Genomic DNA, 23,116 nt, shown 5'->3' on the forward strand with positions numbered 1-23,116 from the left:
CCGCCTGCCGTCCCCGAGGCGGCTTCATTTTATATTCATGGTGGTGTCCCGCTCGACGTCCCTCGACAATGCGAAGCCGATGACAATCCGCTTCCTCTATGTGGTGCAGTGCCAGAGTAGGCAAAGCATTGCTAGACAAAGTGAGCTTGCTCACCTGCCCCGAGTTCGGGCCAGCAGGCAGGGCGGGCGCGATAGTTGATTCGACTCTGCCGACCCCTCCACCTCCTTGTGTCGGACAAGGCCGCGCTCCTCCACAGCTCCAGGGCCATCGTTTCCGCCCCCGGATCCATTGATCATCGACCAAAGCCCGCGAAGAGGATACGATCAGCTTCTGAGCCGAACATGCAACTCGAGATTCATCAACTATCCCCCTCACGATTTCCCTCGATGGGCTGTCCGTCGCACTGCTTGCTCATGCGACATTTCATTTGAGCGGCTGTGTGTGGTGCGTCGAGTAAGCCTCGCAACGTCTACAATCTTGAACGAGTTGGGCTCGGCAAGACCTCACCTTCTTCTGCGCCACAGCAGTAGCATCACACGCCGTACGAAAGCATTTGCCATGCGATTACCTGCAGCCCGGTGGCTCTTCGTGCGCCGAAAGCAATCCTACCTGCGTCTTACACCCGAAGATGAAGCGGCATTGCGTCCTGCTAGCCATGGCAGAGTGCGCGGCCACAGCCATGCGGAGCTGCATATGCATCCGATTCGATTCACAACGCAAATTGACTGGGCCTAATGCAAACCAGTTCCGGTGGTTGAAAGAGAGCAATCCAGACGCGGCTCGCATCCAGACTTGCGTTTCGAGCTAGGCGATTGAAAACCACACAACTTGAGGGCAGACCGCCAGCAACCAAGCGACCAGTACGTCTGTCCAGGCCGCTCGGCCGCATGTTTGAGAGCCCGACAGCTATTGTCACGGCGGCAGCATCCTCTTGTCTCCAGCTATCTCCCCAAGTTGAAGCCAACCCCGGACTGAGCCTGTGCTCTGCCCGGTGCGCTCCCAAAAATAGTATCGGCATACCAGCACAACGGACGATCCCTGGGACAAACTGTCAATGTCTGCCGTCGCATAAACGTCCTTCAGCTCTCCAACATATGTGCTGCACACCGCTTTACACATCAGATGACGGAACCTCATCGATATCATCATGCGCTCTCACGCTTTTGCCCCCGATCGACCTCCTGGGTCCTGCAGCACAATCGAAAACAAAGTGCTTTGTTCAGAGGAATTAACCAACAGGTATACGCATCTCACATTGGACCGGCCCTCGAGGCCTTCGCGGCTGGACTTGCCCCAGTGCGATTGTCAGTTGACAACATTCTGAGACTGCCGCGCCTAGGGTCCAGAGTGTTAATTGGACGGAGGCAAGCAGCCGTGTCCTCCCGTTGTATTTTGTGCATCGTACTGCAGCCAACCTTCCCAAACATGGCTCAATTAGCGGTGGTTGCCGCTCCAATGGTGCCCAGCCTCACATGAAGAGCGCCACCCATACTACAGCGAGAACTTTTCGGTTGACACGCTGACCAATATTTGAACCTATCTCCTCAGGCCAGCCTACACGGTGGCCACGAGCGGGGATGGCACGCCGTAGTAGCACCCCGTCTTAGTTTCATTTGTCACCTTGAACGGCGAGGCCTCTGGCTAATTCTTCGATGGAACTGATCTGAACATCCAACGAGTGATGCCATTGCGTTTGGTACTGTTCTGATGCACAAGAATTACGATCTTGTTTCCACTTAAGCCACCCCGAAACATACCTTCCCCATCTATAACAGGGCCTGCTTATAGTTCATGGTGCTCAGAGGTCCGTCACCAGGTTCCCAGCTTGAGGCCGACTGAGATCACGCTTCGGATTATTAGATGCTGCAGCATTAAAGTGCCGTCTTGGCCCCGACAGCTCGCCCAGGTGAACGGCATCAGGGCCCTCCCCTCCACCTAGGTATCCCGGCCACCACTGAGCACACATCGGCGCGAGGAGCGTCCTCCGCCGCTTGCATTATAGCTAATCAATTATAGTGTTTCCCTCTCTGCTTGCAAGTTTCACATTTCGCATGATCAAGTCAACTTGAGAATCCTCCGCAGTCACCGTGCCAGCGCTTTCGGTGTTCGACATGCTGATCAGGCCATCGCCTCTGTGGCCCTCGTGGTCGTACGACCAAGGGAAACCAGGCGCTTGTTTGCTCCGTTTTTTTTTCTCTCTCTCTCTCAATCTACGTGTACTGCCGCAGAAAGGCTGTGTCCATACTGTGTAAACCTTTTCTGGGCCCCTGTCGTCGTTTGAGTTCGGTGGGGGCGCGGGCCACGGAAGACCTCCAGGGGGCCGCCCTTGTCCAACTGCGGCCGCCCAATGGCGGCTATCTTGGCCAAATGGGAGTCGCGAAGGGCGGATCGTGCTTATCTGCTTGCGGCTTCGCATCTGATGGAAATCGATGCAACGCGGAACAAGCATGCAGGTATTGGCTGACAAGTGCCCACCGGTATTTGGCGAGACCCTCAACAGACCAGTTGTCTGTATGCAGGTCGAGTCCAGAAACTGCCACTTAACCCCATACCTTAGGGTTTGCGGAGTGAGCAAGACTCCAGAAGCGCTCCCGGTGTCAACCAACATACTTCTGATGCTCCCCAGAAGGGCGCGCCCAGAGTCACAATACGGTGGGGGAGCTGCCACGCAGCACTGGGCCACCTCAGAACTGCATGATGACATTGTGACTTGAAGTTTCTCCAGATGCTACCACGTCAACCGCCTGCTAACAAGGGGACCACAAGCACACTTCCCACTGCGAGCGCCGCAGCCGTGTGTGTTGCTCGCCTCCCGGCTCAGCGCCTGTTCCTGCTTGGCCGTTTTGCCTCGAGAGCGATGGGACGGCACCTCGAACCAGAACCCGGCTGTTGGTGTGCAAAAGTAACGTGAGCTGCAGGCCCGTGAAATTGCAGCCGCAGATCAACCAGATCTAGACTGGTCTTGGTCCGAAATATCTCCTTCGCACCATAGGTTGGCTGCTGGTGAAATGAAAGGGAAGGGAAAGGCTGCCGACTTTGACCGCTATTTCTTTTTTTTTTTTTTTTCGCTCCCTACAGGTTCAGTGTATCTGCGCCTATCTTGGAACGACAGGTTTGCAGCCTAAGCCCTGGGCAGCAGCAGCGGCGGCAAGTCATGGGAAGTGCCATGGAAGGGGGCTTGGTTATGCTCCTTGATTTGACGGCGGGACAAGGTCACAAGTTTAGCCAGCTGACCCCCTCCACGTTCATGCATGCAGCCCTTTCCCCACCATCCATCCCAATCATCGCTGGCCCTGCATGGCGAGAGGGAGTGATCGCCGCCAACGACCGTTTCGTCCCGGCACGACGACGAGTTCCCAGACTTTGGGGCCGATGACCCGATTGCGCAACGATGTAGATAAAGTACGAGTTTTTGCCTCCTCCGCGAAGGCCGTCTCTCCCGGCTGCTGTCAAGTGACCGCTCGCTCGCTGACAAAAAGTTATGTCCGTCGAGAGTGCAAAAGGCGTGTCACAAGCCCCCATTCCGACATCGACACTTCTAGGCTGGCTAACGCACACACAGTATAGAGCTTGCTCCCTACATCCCGAGCTAATAGACAGCAGCTTGACTCGTCACTCGTCATCCCACATGGGAATGATGTCGCCCCGCATTGCCCGCTGTAACCAAGTGGTGTGCAGCCTGCCCCGTGGGCCACCAACCGGATCTGCCCAAGCTCGACGGTTTCGCAGGTGGTGGGTTGGATGGCGAAGATAGTAGCTCATGGCCCAGAGAGACAAGACTAAACTGACTGACGGCCTTGAGCTGCCTGGTGTTGGTGGTGTCTCTGGTGATGGTGTGGTGGTGTCGTGTCGGGGCGCCGCTGGTAAACGGTGGAACTGGCGGCAACCTTGTCGTCGTCGTCGTGACCCCAAGGACCCCAGAGACCCACGACGTTATCGGCCGCTTCGGTAGGCTTCGACAGGTGTACCCATGCACCGATCGAGGTCATCAGACGGTCTATTTCTTCCCGCAGGCGAACCAAGAGACCTCATCTATTTTCTTTGCTCCCTTCCGCCCAGCTCGGATGCCGTAGCGGCCATGATGGAGTACTCTTTGCCAATGATAGGCGGAAGTGTTATCTCGATACATGAGCATGAGCGCGGCCCGTTCAGAAGCGTCCCCCACCCCCGGCCACCGTTCCGTCCCTGCACTGACCGTTTTCGAAGATCTCGAAATCGGATCAGTTCGAGACATACGACAAGGCCGGCTTTGTCCCACCCTTCCGCCTTCCCGCCAGGTCTTGTTCTTCTTGTTTCCCAGGTTTTGCTGTCGCGGGAAGTCCCGCCAAGACTCTGTACTCGAGAAGACGCCGTTTTCTTTTTCTTGATTTCCGGCCCCGGAACCGGACTAGAGAACCGCGGGGTGGGGCGAGTCGGTGGTGGTGACAGGGCAGTTCGGCTTTTGGGGGAAGTTATAGGCGGCCATGTGACAGCCTGCCAAGTCGAGAGCAACGGGCGCACCAAAAGCTCGTGCTAGTAAATGATAGCGCTTTGTGGGGGACGTATCCGTAGCCTAGGGTCTCGGAGGCGTGGAATGGATGTCTTGGTAAGACATGGGGGTCTCAGTGCTCGTTATTGCGTGCTCCGCGAGCGAGGTGTCGTCGATGATGATGCCTTTGTGGTCATCCACACACGGCTTGTGCCACTGGGTTCGCGGAAGCGCGCTTCCATCCGTTGCCTCTTTGGGGTTTCCCGATCTGGCTCTTCTCATCAGTTTGTTAGCCTTTCAAGTCCTGAAAAAAGGTGTTTTCCTTGTGCTCCGGGCCCCGTTTCGTTGTTCGTTCGTTGTTGCCCCATGTGGGAGAATGATGTGATATTCCGTGACCGCCCGGCCACCCACCGTGCGCTCTGCGCCTGACTCCGGGCTGTCGCCGGGTTCAGGCTTCCCGTTCCCCGGTCATGCCGCCACCGATGTTGCTGTGTCCCTGGGCAAGCCAAGGTTGTTAGTAGTCGCTTCGTCATCTTGTTATGCCTCGCCGGCGACGGTTGCAACAAGCCCTTATCTCGGTGATGGCTGGAGACTATCCGCCGTATCGTACCTCCATATCGCCCGCTTCGTCTCCAAACCTCGCGTCCTCATAGTTAACGTCCGTTCTTCCTCTACCAGCAGCGTTCAGTGCCAAGTTGGCCCATCGGCTCTGCCAGCACTCGATCTGCCCTGGGTGGAGCCTTCACTGTGATCTGTGTTGGGTCAGCCTTCCCACGGACGGTTCGGCGCAGTACCAACGTCGCTGTCGATTTTTGGGCCGTCCGTCTGCGATTTTAGGTCTGTTGGAAAGGAGCCGTGCCAGTGGTCTGTACTCAGTTATCATGCTTTGCTTCGGTCCTGCTTTGTTCCTGCCGGCCGTGACTAAGTTCTGCCTGAGTGAGATCAATGTCGTACCTAGATTGGTGTAACCAGTCATGGCGATTCGGTACCTAGGGAGACATACCACGAGAGGGTAGGCATACCATGGGAGGTTGTCCAGGAAGAGGTTGTCCCACAGGAGGTTATCCTGTAGGAGATAGTAGGTCATTCTACAGGAGAGTCCTCGGAGGAGTCGTCTTCATGGCCCGGGAAGCAAAGAACCAGCTTGCATAACACAAGGTAGTGCTCCTTTGGCTGCCTCGTGGGTACTGTCGGAAGCTTGCTCAGATGCTCTAGAACATGTTATGATGTTGTCTTTGTGGTGTTGTTCAAAGACTCGCGGTCGTTTGTTGAGGTCTTGTTGTATCGGATCTGGTATTCTTCTGTGGTGTTCTGGATCAAGCTCATGGCAAGCTGTCCATCATTGCAAGCTTTCACCAGATCCCGGCTACAGCGCAGGTATCCCCTTCCTGCGAGCCCCTGAACTGCACCTAAAGGACGGCATTTGAACAGCTGGGCACTTAGTTGTCCAGGGCTCTGCTGACGCCACTTCCCTGGTCTCTTTACCTAGGTACTCCCGTGCCCCCAGACGTTCTGTATCTCACTGTCCCCATCATGAGAGAACCTCCCTACTGGCACACTCCAGGGTATGTACCACAGTCATTGCTCTGGAGATTGCGTCTTGGTAAGGCAAACAGGAGAGGAAAAGATGATTCACCCACACATATTCCATTCCGGCCACGTGGATCTGTTGATAATTGTTTGAATCAACAATCATACCCTCGAAGCAGACATTCCTTCGGGTTTTGATGATATCACACCAACTCTTGATGCATCTAAGGTGTCTAGATGGCTGGGCATGCAATCAATTACGATTTTTCTCATTCTCAAGTGATGGGGCAAGAATGTGTCCGTCAAATAAGCCGCCAGCACTGAATATCCGGTTGCACTCAGCATTACTTAGGTATTTCACGAGCACCGTTGGTCTTTGGGCCGCCGTGGGAAGGTATGAGGGCATTCGATCTGAAAGTCTTCAGCTGAATCTGACCGCTTTTGATCTTTCTCCTTGTTTCTGGGTATGTGTCATGTGAACTTCCAGGGACTCTACGCACGTGATCAAGGGGTGATGATTGTTTCCATCATGATGATCACGAGGCCGGAGTTGATGGTTCACAACTCTTTGAGAACCCACCACTTCACTTGTATTACTACGTTTTCGGCAATGGAGGAGCCATGTTTGCACAGTTGTTCATATTAAAAGCAAGGTCCTGAGACTCTGACTCTCAGACTCGATAGTGTAGACTACAGTGATCATCAATGCTGCTGCTTTACCATGAGAATGGCAAATATCTTGGAAGTTCTTTCTAGTGAAATCTTGCAGCAGCAGTACTCAACGAGATCCGTACAATCTACAGTATTTGGGGGCTAATTTGGGAAAGCTGCCACTGTCGTTTGTGTTGTTGGGAACCGCCAACCGTGACTGGCCACGGATAATTCTCCAGCAAACAATCTTCGTCGACGAATTTTGGACAAAATACACACAATTACCTCAACAATAAGAACAATTAACCTCTTCCCAGCTGGCCGGATCATTTCTGCCAGGAAACAACCACCTCCTGGGCTACTTGAGCCTGATCAATACCCCCAAGCTTAGCCATCTTTCCATCTCCCAACCGATCCTTCGTTGAATCAACACAAAGCTCAGCTCTAGTACCTACTCGGAACATCCTTGATAGCTGTTGCCTCTGATTCTTTCTAGAGATCACCACACTTGATCACTCACCCAGCACTGGCTATCCGCCATCCTTTTCACTCTTTTGTCAACTCCCCGCTGTCTCACTTATCCAACCCCTTCCAGCATCACCAGTGGCCGTCTCGGCTTCTTCTGGCATTGCTTTGTCTTGTATTGCAAAGCACACGGAGGTACGTAGACTGCTTGTTCAAGACCCTCTTTCGTTTGGTCGCCGGCAGCACAAGACTCCTCGCATTCTCTGCCCTCCGTCAACGTACTCCATCCTCCATCAATCTCCCTTCCGCTTGTACCTCCTCCTTCAAACCGCGTTTGCACTCACGGAAAACTCGGGGTACAGTGGCTACCAGCGGTCAGATCCCTGGAAACCCACCGTCGACCTTGCCTGCTGATCCGAAGTAAAGTTCCCCGTCTTTCACGTCGCCACTCCTACAGTACACCCCAGAAACTGCGTCACTCCCTTGTTTGCACCGAGGTAAGTTTTACATATTCCCCCCTTGCCATCCGAGTCGTTGTCGTTTGTACACTTTTCATACCTTCCATTCCTTCTGCACGGTCCTCACTACCAATTCGGACCCCAATTGTTCATCAAATCACATCCCGGGACACAAACATATGAACCTTCCTTTCCGTGAGTACTTGGGCACTTGAGGGACACCATTGTCCCGGAAAAAAGAACTGTATCTTCCAAAGTACTCGCCTTAGGTATGTACCTACAGAGAAGTTCCGAGTTGGAGCAAAAACGGGAGGCGATTGCGTTTGCTCTTTACAATCCCCTCCCACGAAGACTCAAGAACCCCTTGCCCACTACACCTTCAGAACAGTTCAAACACATCACGTGTCCTATCCCTTACCCGCTTGAGTGTTCCGGTACCAGCTGTGGCATCTAGGCATATGGGTTTCATTCCGTATGCCTCGACTTCTCTCTGCTGATAACACTAGACTGCTCCTGAGGTCAGGCTAGTTTCTATCAGCAGTGGTGTCATTTCTGGGCCCGTTGGATCTCTTGCCTCCAAGAGCCACTTACAATTTTCACACTGTTCATCTGAGGGTGTCCTTCTTTCTACACTTCAACACTTACCCTTTTCACCTTTGTTCCCCTCTTGCATTATCCACTCTTCTGACATCGACACAGCAACCATGAACGGGACTCGCCCCAACCGCCGTAAGCACCAGTACCGTGGTGGTCAGGGAAGCAGGAAGTTCACCGAGGCCGAAGAGACTGAGCTTATATCCCCGGACTACTCCATTTCTACCAACGGATACCGCGACTTGTCTCGAATCCTCTCATTCAAGGAGACTGGTGTCCCTTACACCAAGAACTACGTCGAGAACAAGAAGGAGTTTGATGATCTTCGGAAGGCCCGATTCGAGAACAAGGTGCCCGTGTGGCCGCGCAACAAGAATGGCAACCGTTTGAAGTGGGCCGACCTCCAGGTGGAGGAGCGCCCTTCCGGCGATGCGAAGGATGCCGCTGAGGCGGAGAGATTGAACATGTTCTATCCTCACCAGAACTACGCTGGAGGACTGTTTTGTTCGGCCCCGTTTTCCAAGGGCGAGAAGAAATTCCGCTTTGAGTCCGCTGCCTCTGATCCCAACAAGAACTTGCCGGTTGCCCGGGCTCTGACCGTTGGCGAGGTCCGCTTCAAGATCATGCATTACCTGTCTTACCATGACATTGGCGCTCTCCAGGGAACCTGTACCTTGGTAGCAAACCAGATCATGGGTACTCCTGCACTCTGGGATATGTCTAATGGCAGGTGCAACTACAGTGAGTTCACTGAGGACGAGTTCAAACTCCTGAAGGAGTCAGGCGATGCCGCGGCGGGTGACAAACAGGGCAACCATCCGGTCAGTATATGCTTTGCACTTCCGTCCGAAATCATACTGCGTTCCGTATATCTCCTGTCTGTACACACAGTAGCACTGACACCGGTGTAGTTCATCATGATCAGCCCGACGCACATGGAGTATAGCAAGACGATGTACCTTCGGCTCTCTGCCTGGAACGTGGCCCAAGTCCGAGGCGTCCTGTGTGCCGGTAGAAGCCTTCAGCTCAGGGGCCACACCGTCAAGCGGGTGTGTTTCAACCGAGTGGGCTTCTTCGACGTCGGAGTCTTCGCCACCTATCTCGACATGATGCCCAACCTGGAGCGAGCCGACATCACGAGCTGCGACCAGATCCGCTACCACCACGTTCCTGCCCTACTTGACATCGTCCAGGCCCACAACGCACGACACGGTGGTAAACTGCTGTTCGATATCGCCCCTCGGTACAATACTGGCGCCTTGTGGGAGAATGCCGACGTAGGTCATGACCGGCAGGGTGCCTACGGTTTGACTTACAGCAACCCGGGTGTCAGAATCCCGACGGCTGTGTGCAAGCTCTACATTTACGATATTGCTCCGCGCCTGAAGAGTGAGTGATACAGGCCGGGCGAGAATTTGCTCTTCAATATACTAACCTTGGATATCTCCTCGCAGGAACCGGCCAGATGCACATGATGGAGCACAACGCTCTGTTCCGACGCTTCCTCGAGAAACTCCCCCTTCACAGCAAGACTGTGCCTCGCATGGAGGCTGTTGCCGAGCACAAGGACTACCTCAAGCGACTCTTCGCGAAGGGAAAGATCAGCGAGAACCAGAAGGCCAAGCTGCAGATCCGCTGCACCTTTGCCGAGCTGGTCACCATCTTCGGAAAGGAAGGCTGGATCCAGCTGTACGAGGACGGAGCAGTGTCGACCAGCCAGCAGGGAACTCCGGCCAGCTACGGCGTCTGGGGCGACACCGCCGAGTGCAACGAGTGCCGCACGAACCTGCCCCTGATGTACTGCAGCACCGGATACGTCTGCGACAGCTGCCAGATGATCGCCGCCGTGGAGCGCGAGGACTACCACCACAGGCAGCTGAAGATAGAGGGCACCGAGTACTTCGGGTGCGGCCGCCCCGGGCAGCCCATGGTGCCCCTGGACCAGACCAACATCGACTTCAGCATCCTCCGCAACGAGGACGGCACCCCGCGCATCAAGAGGTTCGACCAGTTCGAGCGGATCCTCGCGGACGAGATGCCCCAGCTCCACCGGCTGTTCAACCACGCCCACCACATGGATCTCAACCGCAAGGCTGGCCTGTGCGTCCGCGACCTGCTCGCCCAGAAGAAGCACCCGTACGACCGGGGCTCGAGGTCTGATGACACCCAGATCGATGCCCTGCGCATCGCATACTACCGCAAGGCTCTCCCCCTTGAGGAGATCCAGAAGCTACCCAAGGGCAGGGTCTACAATCTTGTCGGCCAGTTCTGAACAGGTCATGGTTCGGGGCAGCGTCAGAGTGAGGTGGTATGCAGAGCACTCATGGCCGCCTGGCGGAGGCGACACAGTGATTTTTTTTTTGGACGGGTGTCTGGTAGAATAGGGCAACCTAGGTACTCCATGACTTGATCAATGATACCGCGAGAATGAACGCGCTGCATTTAACTCATTGGACTTCTACCCTGTGCTGTCTGTGCTTGGTGTTCTTGTCGCCGGGTGGATGCTGTGCCAGGTGAACGCTCAGCGGCGTTGTCCACATCTTTGGCCACCCTCACGTCAAATTGAGTCTCATGGAAAAGATTGTCTCGACACCATCACTGCGTGCTAGAGCAAGATTCTGGGCCTAGAGATCGTCAGTATCACCAAGGAAACGGAGTATGTTCTTCTGAACGACAACCTCGCCCTGCATCACACGTGATGCTCCACGTGGGCGAATGCACAATGGTCTACCTGTTCTCGTCAAATTCAAATGGCCCCTTCTGTATTTAAGTAGACGCTCATGTGCATGCTAAGTCCGATTTGCTGGACTTATTCATGCTCATGTTGAGACGGCATACGCGTGACGTTGGGACGGGAAAATTATATGGGCCAAGCTTTCGGCGAGTAAGTACCAAGCGGTTGAAGCTCGGACCACCCAGCTAAGATGGATTTTGTGACCGGCGTGCATTTCTCGGGACAGCTTCATTGAACTGCAGCCCATTGACCTCAGCGGCCCCAGACTGGCCATCCAATTCAGGTCCGTCCCAATGCCTCGTCAAGCAGTGCGGGTCGTCCTCGGACGGAGCACAAAGGTACCCTCAACAACCAGACTACGCCCCTTCTCGACCACACCCAAGCGGCGCGACGATGATGCGAGTAAGCCACCCACCCGCCGCGACCGCTCCGTGGCAGCAGCCTCAGCCATCGGCGCCATGAGCCGTCCCTCGCAGCCCTCCGAGCGCCCCCAGCGCTCCGCGAATGCCTCCGCAAGGCAACCCCTTGGCTCCCGAAGCCCCGCGAACCTCCCGCACACGGCCACCCTCGGCTCGCGATTGGGCGCCAACGTCATCAGCGTGCGAAGCCTGCCCAAACGAGAAGGCGGCGCCAAGCCCTTGATTCGCAGAGCGGACTTTGGCAAAGATGGGGCCCAGGGGACCCAGGGTCCTCGGTCGGGGCCAGGGCGCGCCGGTGTGGTGGGCGGGCGCTTCACACCTGGGCCCAACGGCCCCCGGTTCGCGCGCCCTGGCAGCCAGGGACAACAAGGTGGCCATCCGGCGTCTCGTATTAGGGCGAGCCTGGGCGGCGGCAGCAAGCGGCCCCCTCCCAAGCGCGCGGGCGTTATGGAGAAGAAGCGCCGCAGCGACGACGACAAGAAGAAGGACAAGGAAGAGGCGGCCAACTCCGGGCTGAAGTCCTTGGACGAGGAGGTCCAGGCCTACGTGCGCGAGCAGCAGGTCGGCGGCCCGGAGAGGGCGTACAAGCCGTCTGTGACGCTCGAGTCGCTGGTTGGGTGGGGACCTGCGGTGGCTACCAACACAGCGCTGGGCCAGGCCGGCATGGCGTTCCGGAGCGTCAAGGTCCTGGGAGGCGGGAGGGGAGCTGGCGAAGCGGAGCAGTCGTTCAAGATCGACGACGTGAAGAAGTGGCTCGTGGCGAACAAGCCCATCTACTTCTCCAATGTTGAGCAGAAGAAGGCGGTTATTCAGACCCTGTCGCACGAGAAGAGGGACAAGCTCGTCCAGAAGTTCATGGACGCCATCGTCAAGGACATCCAGAAGAAGAATGGCAACAACTGGGGAGCCTTCGTGGGGTCCTTCAAGGCATGGGCCGCCAAGCTGGCGTCGAGCGAGAAGGGCAAGCAGCTGAGCGAGTCTCTCGTCAAGAGCAACGCGCGACCTGAGGACTGGCTCAAGGCGGTGGCTGAGGCTCGGGCCACTGCCGAACTCGAGAACATGGCGAGGAAGTACAAGACGCAGAACACAAAGAACACGAAGGAGGCGATCCAAAAGTACGTCCTCAAGGGAGAGCACCCGGAGGTCAAGTACGCCGAGGACGTCTACGGCAAGCTGGCCACGTATCACGCTCAGGGTTCTACCTGCACCATCGCGGACGGCGTCAAGTTCGACGAGCGGATCAGGAAGCTTATCAAGGTGCCCGCGGCTGGACAGGCCGCTCGACCAGCATAGTCTACAGCATTAACAGTAGTGAAAGACGAGGTCACGGGAATGGTCACCCTTCCGGGTTGTACAAATACAGTAGAATATACAGAACTTTTGTCCCCCAGGTATCTTTCAATCGTAGTATAGACTGTGCATGCAGCTCATGACCCAAGATGCCGAACTACAGCCGTGTCTGCCTCTTGGCCATCTGCTGCACGATCTGCTTCTCGCTCCGGTTGACCTGCTCGATCTTATTGTCCTGCATGGACTTGATCTTCTTCTCCAGCGCCTTGACATCGTCCTTGGTGACGTGCTTCTCCTTGAGCCACGCGGCGTGCCTGTGCTTCCTCGCGGCCATGACGCCGCGGACGGCGTCCCTCCAGGCGGTGATCTCCCCGCGCAGGCGCCTCAGCTGCTCCTCCGGGTCCTCGGGCTCGATGCGCAGCAGCAGCTCGAGCTCGTTGTCCGGGTCCCGCTGCGGCTGCTGGTTGAAGTCGTCGCTGTTCTGCACGGCCGACATGATGGGCTTGACGTACTCGGCGTCGCTGACCAGGATGGACACGCTGCGCCCGCCCCGGTGTACCACCTGCGCCAGCTCGCGCAGCGGCCACGACTGCGCCGACTCGCAGTCGGGCCGCACCCGCAGCTGGCCCAGCATCTCCGGGTTGAAGCGCCCGCCCACCCTGAACTCCTGCAGCCGCTTCTCGGACCGCTCGTCCACGCGCGCGTACTCGGCGTCGACATCGCCCAGGTCGAAGGCAGCCTCGCGGTCGAAGTCGCCCTGCGCCTGCTGCGCCGCCTTCTCCTTTGCGCGGCCCCTGGACGGCGCCGCGGCCGCCTCCTCCTCCTCTTCTTCCCGGGCTGCTGCCTCTACCCGCTCTGCTGATCGCTTGCTAGCTCTCCTGTCTTTGCTCTTCTTGCCGTCCAGCACGGCAGTCTGGGAGAAGCATCTTGAGAGGGCGTGTGCGCGCGGGAGGGCCGTGGGGCGAGGAAGGGTTTGTGGTGCCGCTCGTGGGCGGGCAGGGGAGCTTGGGGCTACGGCGAGAGCTCTGGTCGCGACGGTGCGCCTGGAGGTGTTGTTTATCAGCTTGGGATCGTCAATTGACTGGAAATTGGCCTCTTACCTCGTGGATAGGACGACGCCATCGTGTGTGCACTGCCGCAGTGCGGTTTGAGCTCTGTTAAGCCCTCTCATATTCGCTGTATTTATCTGCTCTGAGAGGTGCTGTTGATCTGCAACCGAAGAGCTCAAGTCCTCTCCGCGTCGGCCCCGCGCGGGCCACTCCCAACCCTGCCGAGCATGATCCCCGGCTTTCACCGTAGGAGCACGACAAGAATTTGGCTATGTCGACGAGAAAACAAGAGAGCTTCCGTGGAAAATGCGCTAAAATGGCTCAATTTCATGTGCATCATGGGCAGGCGACCTCGCGAGACAGTCGTGGATAAATCCTTTCGGCGAACCCTTTCAACATTGCGGGAATGGGGCTGGCTTTGCTCCCTCTCACTCAACCGCGACAGGCACCCCGATTCCAAAGATTATCACTGACGCTTCAATCTGTGAAGTACATGACCGTTGGTTTCGTATCACGTTAAGCACTGGCATCCAGTCCATCACTCTATATCTCGCTCGTCATGCGTCAACGTAAGGAGCGTCTCAAGGAGAACATGCAAAGAAAGGCTCCTCGATGCGGCCCCGGTCCCCTTTCTCGCCCCCTTCTAACTGGAATATTTACACCAACCCTTCTATACGTCTCACCGAGATGTCCAGCCTCGAGGTAATAGCTTCTCGTCTCTTACTACAACCCATCGACCACCACCCACTCTTTGGCAGCTTGCTTGCCACCACTTGACGATACCCCATGGTAATCATAGACCTCTGCATCAGCCACATCCTCGTCGTATCGCGGATACTTATGGATTGTCCTGACGGCGTGAAGCAGCTCTTTGCTCAGCACAGGAGGGACTCTCCCGTCGCCCGTCAGCGTGCCGAGGCCAGCAAGCCTATACAGGTACCCAAGCCACTTGAACGAGTCCTCGCCCAGCCTGCCCGGCTCGCTCTCGATGTCGTGGAACTTCTTTCCCGTGGCCTTGACCCACTCGGTCCTCTCCTCCTCCCACCTCCGCTGCTCGCGCGCGGGCGGCAGCGGGACGGCGTTGCGCCCGCTGAAGAGGCGCGCCAGCGCCACCGCCTGGTACTCGAAGCTGCGGAAGGTGAGGCCCTTCTCGATGCCCACGACCGCGAGCGTCGGGAGGTCGTGGAAGAAGGTGTGCCAGTACGTGTTGACCAGCTTGCCGGCCTCGTAGTCGTAGATCGGCCGCCCGTTGGCCTTCTCGTTCCAGAACGGGAACGACGGCCTGTACCCCGTCGCATAGATGATCTTGTCCACGTCGCCGGCGCCCAGCGTCGTCCCGTCCTCGAACTCGATCGTCCCGTCGGGGTGGTACTTCGCTATGATGGGCTTCCACTCGACGCCGGGCTGTGGCTTGTCGCCCTCGAAGGGACTCTTGTGCCGTCGAGAGCTGTAGACAGGCAGGTGTGCAGTCTTGGCCAGCTCGTTGAAGATGTCAGAGCCCGACGCCGAGTTACCGATCGTCAGGACCTTTTGGCCCGAGTACACCGTTGGTGAGCGGTAGTACTTGGAGTGGACCACGCGGTCTGGGTACTTCTTGATATACTCCTCCAGCCCGTCCACATGTGGGATCTGCTTCGTGTCAGCTCGTCCCCCAGCCTAAATACTGGGCTGCACATACAAATGGTACTGAGTAGTGTCCGTTTGCGATGACAAGAGCATCAAAGACCTCTGTCCACCACACGTCCACTCCCCGCAGCGCATCGTGCTTTCGCAGCGTCAACTTCCACCTGTCGGGGCCTGATTCTGAAGTCGACGGTGGAATCCGGGAGACGTCCTCGACAGTGGTACTCAGGACCAAGTTCTCGTCAAGCTCGTGTGTTGCGACGTAGTTTTCTAAATACTGCCGAGGGACATGATGCGGTGGGAATGGCCCATATGCGAATCGTGCATCAGAAAAGCACATCGCTATATCGGGCACATTTGTTCTGTCTCGCACATAAGCCTGTGGGCAGCCATGGCTTTGATTTGCTTCGGTACTTACGTCAAGGAATTATATACTGGCGTCTTGGAATACCGCTCCTGCTCAACCGGTGCCGTCACCCTTGGGAGTTGGTCCGGAATCTGGACAGGCGGATCGATCTGCGGAGGCAGCTTCCCCGGATTTATGGGAAGCTCTGGCCCTGGAGACGCATCGAATATCCTATTTGATGTCAGTTCTAGTTCACTGGTGAGAGTTGATGCCGATGAACTTAAGGAGACTCACCATGTTCCACCTGCTGTTTCTCGCCGCTCAAAGATTCGAATCTGGTCAAAATAGTTCTCTGCTTTAAGAGCAGCTGCCGTGATAGTCCCTATATCTTGCTATCAGCCCCGTGTTTTGCCACTAACATGGTGAGGGCTTAGATCCAGAGCTTGGTACATACCCGAGGCGCCGGCGCCGATGACCGCGACTGACTTGATCGATTTCTCGGCTCCCATGATTTTACACTGGGACTGATTCAAGGGCCTGTGGTCTCCGAGTCGTGTTGTTGAGTGTAAGGTTGATCATCATCTTAACGGTTTAAAGCGACTGCGGAGAATCGAGACACCCGTCGTGCCACACCTTCACGCGCTCGTCATTTAGCACGCAATGTCGACATCTCGCTATCACGTGTTTCGGCGACAGCAACCACAACTCACCGAAATGATTACAAATGCTATTGATCGGGCGATCTATCATACAGATATCAAAAATTGCTTGATTCGGGTCCGGCATGACGAACGCACACTACCTGTCGAGAAGTCCGACGCGGATTTGCGCCGACGCATACTCCTTGAGAATGCCGGCAGGCGAGTAAAAATAAAGTTTAACAAATATATCTGCAAAGCAGCGTATTAGTCAGGCAAATGATTTCAAGTATTGTGAAGAATGAGGCCTCAGCCTTCCACTTTTTCCAACATTTTATCTTAGAGGGACAGTCGCTGTGAGATAATTATGTGCTCGCTGTCTTAGCATACCTACCTAGGTAGGTACCAGCTTATGTTTGTACTACACTACTGCGTTGTCAATATATCACCCAGTCATCCCAACGCTCCTCACATAATTGTACAACTTATTGTAAGCTACTAGTATGTAAAAGAGAACGGATATTCGCACTCGTAAAAACGGAGGGTACATCTGTATATCACTCACGCTACAGCTACTGCGCTTTTAGCATGTCGCCCAGGCCTATTTACACACGTAAACACAATAACACACCCAACACCCAACACCCATAGACCCATACACCTATACACTAAATACTTATATAAATTAGGTGTATAGGTGTTAGGTGTGTGAATTGGGCGTGTGAATTGGGCGTGGGTGTGGTGCTAGCGATGTACGGGTGTACCCTCCATTTTTGCGGGTGCAAATATTCGTTCTCATGTGAAAAGAATGAAAAGAATAACCTGGGTTCCTACTCCTCAAATTATATTAGTGCTTATACATACTTCACGGTTCCAGGGCATCTTAGTCTGATTAGCTATCTGCTTGAATAACCTATGCCCTCTCCTCTTTAGATAATAGGCCAATAATACGGCTCAGCTCTAAGCCACATTCAAAGCCCCCCGCACGAGATTTCCTGTCATCTTCTGAGATCGTCAAGATTTACCAATCAAGCGCATGAGATATCGCATTTTCTACTCCATCTACACACATGTCCACGTGGAAGATTTGTTTGCCTCATCTTGGCAAGACAATTTCTCATCTGAGACCGCAAATTAAAATCGGCGTGACCCAAGAATGCCTGTCAACGAGCTGGCAGACGATACGTCGGTACAGGGCTTCCAATACCAGCCATTGAGACCGGATAGACAGGAAATTCGTCTTCTCCATCTGTTATCCCTCGACAAAGATAGATTGAATCTAGGTTCTGATCATCAAACATTGGTATCCTGCCGGCTAGAGCATGCCAGCCTCGGAGACAGGCCCTATTACACAGCGCTGTCCTACACTTGGGGAGACCCAAGCGCCACGCACGATATCATAGTCAACGATCAACATGTCCGAGTAACTAGTAACCTGGAGTACGCCTTGAGGCATTTCATCGTCGAGAGCCGAAGCAACGGAGGAGATGGTCAGAATGCCATGATCCTTTGGGTCGACGCCTTGTGCATCGACCAGCAAAACGAGGCAGAAAGAAACCAACAAGTTTCTCGGATGAACGAGATTTTCGAGACAGCAAGACAGACCATACTCTGGATCGGCCCGGCCAGCGAGGATAGCGACTTTGCCTTCGAATCCCTGCGCAGACTAAGTCAGTCGCCGATCCCAGACGATGTTCACTCATGGTCTGAAGTCTCCTTCGACAAGACCTCGTCCGACCCATCAGTGCAGACCGTCCAGAGAGTACTGGACGAGATACTTCTTGTTCTTCAACTCGACAATTCAGCGAGGCTGGCCGCCATTACTTCTCTATACCAGAGGCATTGGTTTCGGCGGGTCTGGGTCATCCAAGAGGCCGTGCTGTCACGGAACGCCTTCGTCTGCTGCGGGCGGGAGTGGGTGCCATGGCACGTATTCTTTCGAGGCTTCTGGGTGTTGTGCGGCGTGCGAGACTATCTAAACCTCGCAGGAGCCGGTCAGCAGGATAGCTCGGCTCTCGCGGACGTGCTCACATTGGCCTTGGGCCGGGTGACGCCTGTCGCCTTCACGACGCCCGACCTGTCCCTCCTCGAGCTCCTTTCTCTGCTATCTCGGATGGCGCCGCGGGTCCAGCTCCAGGCATCGGACAAAAGAGACTACATTTATGCGCTCCTGAGTTTGATTGACACCCACCAGAGTCCGTTGGTTATGGTTGACTACACAAAGGACTGGGCGACTATTCGGACAGAAGTCGGGGAAGCATGTTTGACTTACTATGGACTCTGCATGCTGTCTTTTGCCGGCAACTGCTCTGGGAGTGAGCTTGCTGGTCCCATTTTGCCAAATTCACCACCGTCATGGGCACCAGACTGGTCGTCGAAGGATCTGCCGCAACCGTTGTACACGACACCAATCTTTGTGGTTCGGGGCGGGAGGAGGCACTGTCCGTATTCTGCAGCTCAAATGTCTACCCAAACGCTAGCACAGTCATTCAGTGTCAAAGGAAGATTGGATCTGATAGGTTTGTACGTCGACGAGATCATGCACCTGGGCCAGCCCTTCACCGAACATGGCGACACTGCGGACGACGCAGCTCGCGTGGCTAGGCTCTCCACTTGGCTCCACGATCTCGACACCACTCTCCTCCCCCGCGCCAACGAGGTCTACAAGACGGCAGAAGAAGTGCACGACGCCCTTTGGCGGACCCCGATCGCGGATCGCGCATACGTGCACAGCTGGGAAACAGCGCGGGCATCTGAGGAGACCCATCGGGCGTACCAGGCTGTGAGGGCGGGCGGTGATGTTGGTCAAGGTGTCAAGTATGCCAAAATCGCTTTCAATAAGCTCTTGCAAAGGCGCCCGTTTCGTTCTCGGAATGGATATATCGGGATCGGACCGGTCGGGATGTGCCCGGGTGACTTGATTTGGATCCTGCCTGGTGCAGACGTGCCTTTCGTCTTTCGCCCGGGCAGGGACGGCGGTTTCATCGTTGTGGGAGAGGCGTATGTTCATAAAATCATGGACGGGGAATTCTTTGAGATGACTAAAAGACACCAAATTGTGAGTTTGGTATGAAGCGGCACCGGTTCATACTGGAGAGGGGTCTGCCGCGAATTTGTCGCCGACCGATGAGCAGCTTATTCCGGCAACACTGAGCTTAAAGTCGGAGCCACTTTGGATCTGCGTTTAATCTGCTTGAATCAGACCGGACCGGGTAGCTGACTGGACATTATGGTTGAGCACCTTGCCTTTCCTTGTGCCATTTTCGGCGCTGGTAGCACTGCACTGCGTTTTGGGTAGCATCTGAAGAGGTTGCTACTGCAGTTAGAAGAGCCGGCCGCGGTGACAGGGAAGTTGGACCAATATATGCGCACTGACAGTCTATTAAGATTGATTGACATTGCACACCAAGTCCAGGCGGTCTCGAATACAGTAGGTATGAATGCGCACCTGGGCTCAGTTGGTCTGGTGAGCATTTACACGGATCAGAACACTTATAACAGATGACAATCGAGAGACCTGCAATTTAAAATCCCATCAAGGATCCAGACAACATGCTGTACTTCAATTCATACGCTAGGTTTTTAATACAAGCGCTGATGGTAATATTTTACAGTGAAGAAGCCACAACACCAGGCACCAGGTATAGTGCGTGCCTTTTGCTGTCACATCGAACCCAAGGCTACCGCTTACGAGCCGAAGGTGAACTCGGGGATCTCGAAAGTGCCAATCTCCCAGGTCTTGCCACCGTCGCTGGTGGTCATGGAGCCGGTGACGCCCTCACCCAGGCCCAGGGTCTTGTCGTAGCTGGCATCAGCAGCGTCGAGGATGATCTTGGCGTCGGTCCACTTGTGGGCGGGCATGGTGCCGCAGTCCTCGGCGGCGCACTCGACGGAAGAGCCCCAGCCCTGGGCCTTGCCGCTGCTGGTGGACAGGGTGGAGACGACCTCGCCGTTGATGCTGACGGTCTGGGTGTAGTTGCCGCTGGCGTCGTCGAACTTGTAGTGCATGGTGACCTCGTCACCGGCACCGGCCTCGGTGGGTGTGTCGTCCTGGACGACAGTCTGGCCGTTGCCCTCACCCAGAGACACGAGGGTGTAGGCGAAGATGGACCACTTGTCGGAGTTGTAGTTGTCCGAGATGGACTGGATCAGGTCGCCGTTGGATGTGCCCATGCCGCCAGAGGGAAGCGTCTCCCTTGTTGTTGGTAGGGACCTCGGGCAGGACGAGGGTGGCGGTTGACTCCCGGATGAAGGTGGAGTCAGAGACAGGGCCAGTGGACAGGGCAGGGCCCATGGCAGCGTTGACCGACGCAGCGGCAGCCGCGATGGCAGAGATGGTCTGGAGGGTGGAAGGCATTGTGATTGGTGTAGGTATGTAGTGCTGGTTACTGCCGGCAGCGAACGAGGGACAATGAAATTGAAACGAAAGACTTGTGTTTGGATGAGAGGCTTGCTGACACAAAACAACATTGTGTAGGCCAAGTCGAATTGTACAGACTACTTATATCCTCGAGTTGAAGACCCCACTACGTCAGCCGTCGTGTTTTACGACCGAGTGCTCGAATCGCCAACTGCTGTCCCATGATGAGACTTGACTAAAGCCCGTCCATGGGGCCACGAAATGCCTCCACCGGCACTTGTATCAAACAAGCTCATTAGCTTCGGAGCCTCACTGTGGGGGTAGATCAGCCGGTCCCATTCCCGATGTGGTGTTTCATTCATTTCCGTTGCGTCCTTGGCGAACAATCCGCCCGAAACGTTTGTGGGGCATCACTCTGGTTGAAACCGACTCCCCTGAGCCTCCTTCAATTTTTAGTTCGTGCATCTCCACCAACGGCCCGGACGAAACAAACGGTGATAGCCGGGCCACGGAGAAATCACCTTCAACCGCCAGTTCATTGCTGCATGATGATAAAATTATCCGCCGACTCCCGGGGATGGTGGTCAGCCTCGCGCTTCCAAGAGTCAGCCATCTGCCCCTATTGCGGGAGCCTTCGAGGCCCGGGACACCGAACACGAATTCAGCACAACGTCTCCTGAGAAACAAAACACCTAGATCCTTGCCCTGGAATTAACATGAATCACAGTGGTTTTTTGTAAGTCAAAGCCATGATTACCGGTACTGTGTTTCTGATGCCAGATTCAACGAGTGTCCAAATCGCGACCGACTGGGCGAGCCGTGGGCTCACTACATGGCGAGACGAACAAAGACATGATCACGTACCTGGCTCAAGAATCTTATCCTTGATTCGCTGTCACGACCTCTAGAAGGCCACAAGCTCATTCAGTATCTTCCTCTCTGAACCGCGTTGAACGAGTTAACTGCCAGTCTATTGAGCCCTTGCCCACAGATTTCAAGGTCCATATGCTTACCAGAAGTCATTGAGTTCATTTCGTTTATCTCCAACTGCGTGAGCTGCCATTCTCAGTGTCATAAGATCGTGCACAGCGGATTGGAGTGGAATGGCATCTCCAGTCGGATTGAAATGAATTTCCGCTCTTTCTATTGAGTTTGAGCTCAGGAGATGGCATACAAGATGGCGCTTAGCAAGTAGTAATCTCAAACCTAGCCGCGCTCACCAAAGCGTCGAATTCCGCCGTGGAGCCGACAAGTGGAAAGCTCGCGCGGTCGCCAGCCAGATCAAAGACGCCGGTATCATTGAAGAACTCGTTGTTGACATAGAGCGAGTTGCCCATCTCCACCGTGGCCACCACGGTCCCGAACTTCGCGACCTCCTCCGTGCCGTTATTCGCAACCTGGCCGACATACCGGACGGAAGCGAAGCCGTCACCTGTAGCCCAGAGCGTGGTGGCGGCCTGGCCGTTATCAGAGCAAAGGAGCACCTTGCGCCCATACCGTGCAGGACTGATCAGGCCATCGCAGCCGAGGCCAGCGTAGGAGCCGTCGGCAGGCCGGCCGGTCATGGTGATATCCGTTGGCGCGGGGGACTCGGAGGCGACGTCGAAGGACTGGAAGATGCCGCGGGACCCCGCCGTCACGATCAGCCGCCGTAGATGTGTGGGACCGGGGTCGCGTCGCCAATGTACCAGGGTGTCACGTCCCCCGTCTTCGAGATCTTAGCGATGGCCCCGACGTTGAAGGTGGTGGTGACATAGGCATTGCCTTCGGCGTCCTCGGCCGAGTCTTGGAAGCCGCCGGCGGCCGAGTTGCCAACTCGGGCCTGAGCCACGAATTCGGCAAGGTCGGCGGTGTCTGATCATTTCTTTGGTTAGCATGCTCACACACACACACGTGCACGCATCCCCCTCCCCCTCCATCTTTCTCTTCCTAGACACTCAGAGGCATGAGAAATATCTCGGAACGACAACAGGGGCTACCCTAACATAATGAATGACGCCTGGAGAACTTGGCCGAAAAGGAATGACATGAAAAGGATCTTTTACATACACGCAACCGTTTTGGAAACCGTGTCATATCGGATGACTTTGTTGGGCCCGGACAAGTCAGCTCCGTTGGTAACGAAAGGATTTCCGCTGTTGGCCTGATCTATGATGGACCGTGTCGAAGCATCATAGTCTATTCCAGACACGTGATATGGCTCTGTATCTGTAATGCCGTCCAAGGTCAAGCTGTCATAATTAAGTCGCGGTGTACGGGTCATGTACCAGGACGGAGGTATTGAATTTGGCGCTATGTGCGGCATGTCAGTTTCGCATCCTCCATGCCGGTCCATTTAGAACTTGCCTGAGGTAGAGCTTGCAGTGTATGGGATCCCAGTCCAGGTTCTCTGGGTACAATCTGAAGTTCTCGATGGATGTCACGGTACCCACTACAATGGCCCACTATATAAACGCCGCAGCTTCGCCTGCGGTTCGTAGACTTTTAGCT

General features: G+C 55.4%; 8 protein-coding genes across 8 annotated transcripts; 3 read left to right on the top strand and 5 right to left on the bottom strand.

Annotated features, from left to right (window-relative positions):
- Nucleotides 1-4,553: 4,553 nt before the first annotated feature.
- INS49_002744 (uncharacterized protein) lies at nucleotides 4,554-5,556 on the bottom strand (the record flags this gene model as incomplete). Its single annotated transcript, XM_043163547.1, has 4 exons — nucleotides 4,554-4,737; nucleotides 4,881-4,965; nucleotides 5,392-5,423; nucleotides 5,492-5,556. The coding sequence occupies 4 exons, from the start codon at nucleotides 5,554-5,556 to the stop codon at nucleotides 4,554-4,556; spliced, it is 366 nt and encodes a 121-aa protein (XP_043032053.1).
- A 2,721-nt stretch (nucleotides 5,557-8,277) lies between these two features.
- On the top strand, nucleotides 8,278-10,439 carry INS49_002745 (uncharacterized protein; the record flags this gene model as incomplete). Its single annotated transcript, XM_043163548.1, has 3 exons — nucleotides 8,278-8,988; nucleotides 9,079-9,556; nucleotides 9,622-10,439. 3 exons carry the CDS (start codon nucleotides 8,278-8,280, stop codon nucleotides 10,437-10,439), a joined length of 2,007 nt encoding a protein of 668 aa, XP_043032054.1.
- Nucleotides 10,440-11,359: 920 nt separating this feature from the next.
- On the top strand, nucleotides 11,360-12,613 carry INS49_002746 (uncharacterized protein; the record flags this gene model as incomplete). The annotated part of the gene is made up of 1 exon (XM_043163549.1): nucleotides 11,360-12,613. The coding sequence occupies one exon, from the start codon at nucleotides 11,360-11,362 to the stop codon at nucleotides 12,611-12,613; it is 1,254 nt and encodes a 417-aa protein (XP_043032055.1).
- Nucleotides 12,614-12,767: 154 nt separating this feature from the next.
- Nucleotides 12,768-13,781, bottom strand: INS49_002747 (uncharacterized protein; the record flags this gene model as incomplete). Its single annotated transcript, XM_043163550.1, has 2 exons — nucleotides 12,768-13,653; nucleotides 13,711-13,781. 2 exons carry the CDS (start codon nucleotides 13,779-13,781, stop codon nucleotides 12,768-12,770), a joined length of 957 nt encoding a protein of 318 aa, XP_043032056.1.
- A 601-nt stretch (nucleotides 13,782-14,382) lies between these two features.
- Nucleotides 14,383-16,137, bottom strand: INS49_002748 (uncharacterized protein; the record flags this gene model as incomplete). Its single annotated transcript, XM_043163551.1, has 5 exons — nucleotides 14,383-15,291; nucleotides 15,338-15,644; nucleotides 15,701-15,859; nucleotides 15,923-16,010; nucleotides 16,083-16,137. 5 exons carry the CDS (start codon nucleotides 16,135-16,137, stop codon nucleotides 14,383-14,385), a joined length of 1,518 nt encoding a protein of 505 aa, XP_043032057.1.
- Nucleotides 16,138-17,422: 1,285 nt separating this feature from the next.
- On the top strand, nucleotides 17,423-19,339 carry INS49_002749 (uncharacterized protein; the record flags this gene model as incomplete). The annotated part of the gene is made up of 1 exon (XM_043163552.1): nucleotides 17,423-19,339. The coding sequence occupies one exon, from the start codon at nucleotides 17,423-17,425 to the stop codon at nucleotides 19,337-19,339; it is 1,917 nt and encodes a 638-aa protein (XP_043032058.1).
- Nucleotides 19,340-19,953: 614 nt separating this feature from the next.
- Nucleotides 19,954-20,623, bottom strand: INS49_002750 (uncharacterized protein; the record flags this gene model as incomplete). The annotated part of the gene is made up of 2 exons (XM_043163553.1): nucleotides 19,954-20,506; nucleotides 20,577-20,623. 2 exons carry the CDS (start codon nucleotides 20,621-20,623, stop codon nucleotides 19,954-19,956), a joined length of 600 nt encoding a protein of 199 aa, XP_043032059.1.
- Nucleotides 20,624-21,810: 1,187 nt separating this feature from the next.
- On the bottom strand, nucleotides 21,811-22,931 carry INS49_002751 (uncharacterized protein; the record flags this gene model as incomplete). The annotated part of the gene is made up of 3 exons (XM_043163554.1): nucleotides 21,811-22,236; nucleotides 22,293-22,480; nucleotides 22,676-22,931. The coding sequence occupies 3 exons, from the start codon at nucleotides 22,929-22,931 to the stop codon at nucleotides 21,811-21,813; spliced, it is 870 nt and encodes a 289-aa protein (XP_043032060.1).
- Between the last annotated feature and the right edge of the window lie 185 nt (nucleotides 22,932-23,116).

Source organism: Diaporthe citri (assembly GCF_014595645.1).
Source record: "Diaporthe citri strain NFHF-8-4 chromosome Unknown scaffold_1, whole genome shotgun sequence".
Taxonomy (NCBI): Eukaryota; Fungi; Ascomycota; class Sordariomycetes; order Diaporthales; family Diaporthaceae; genus Diaporthe; species Diaporthe citri.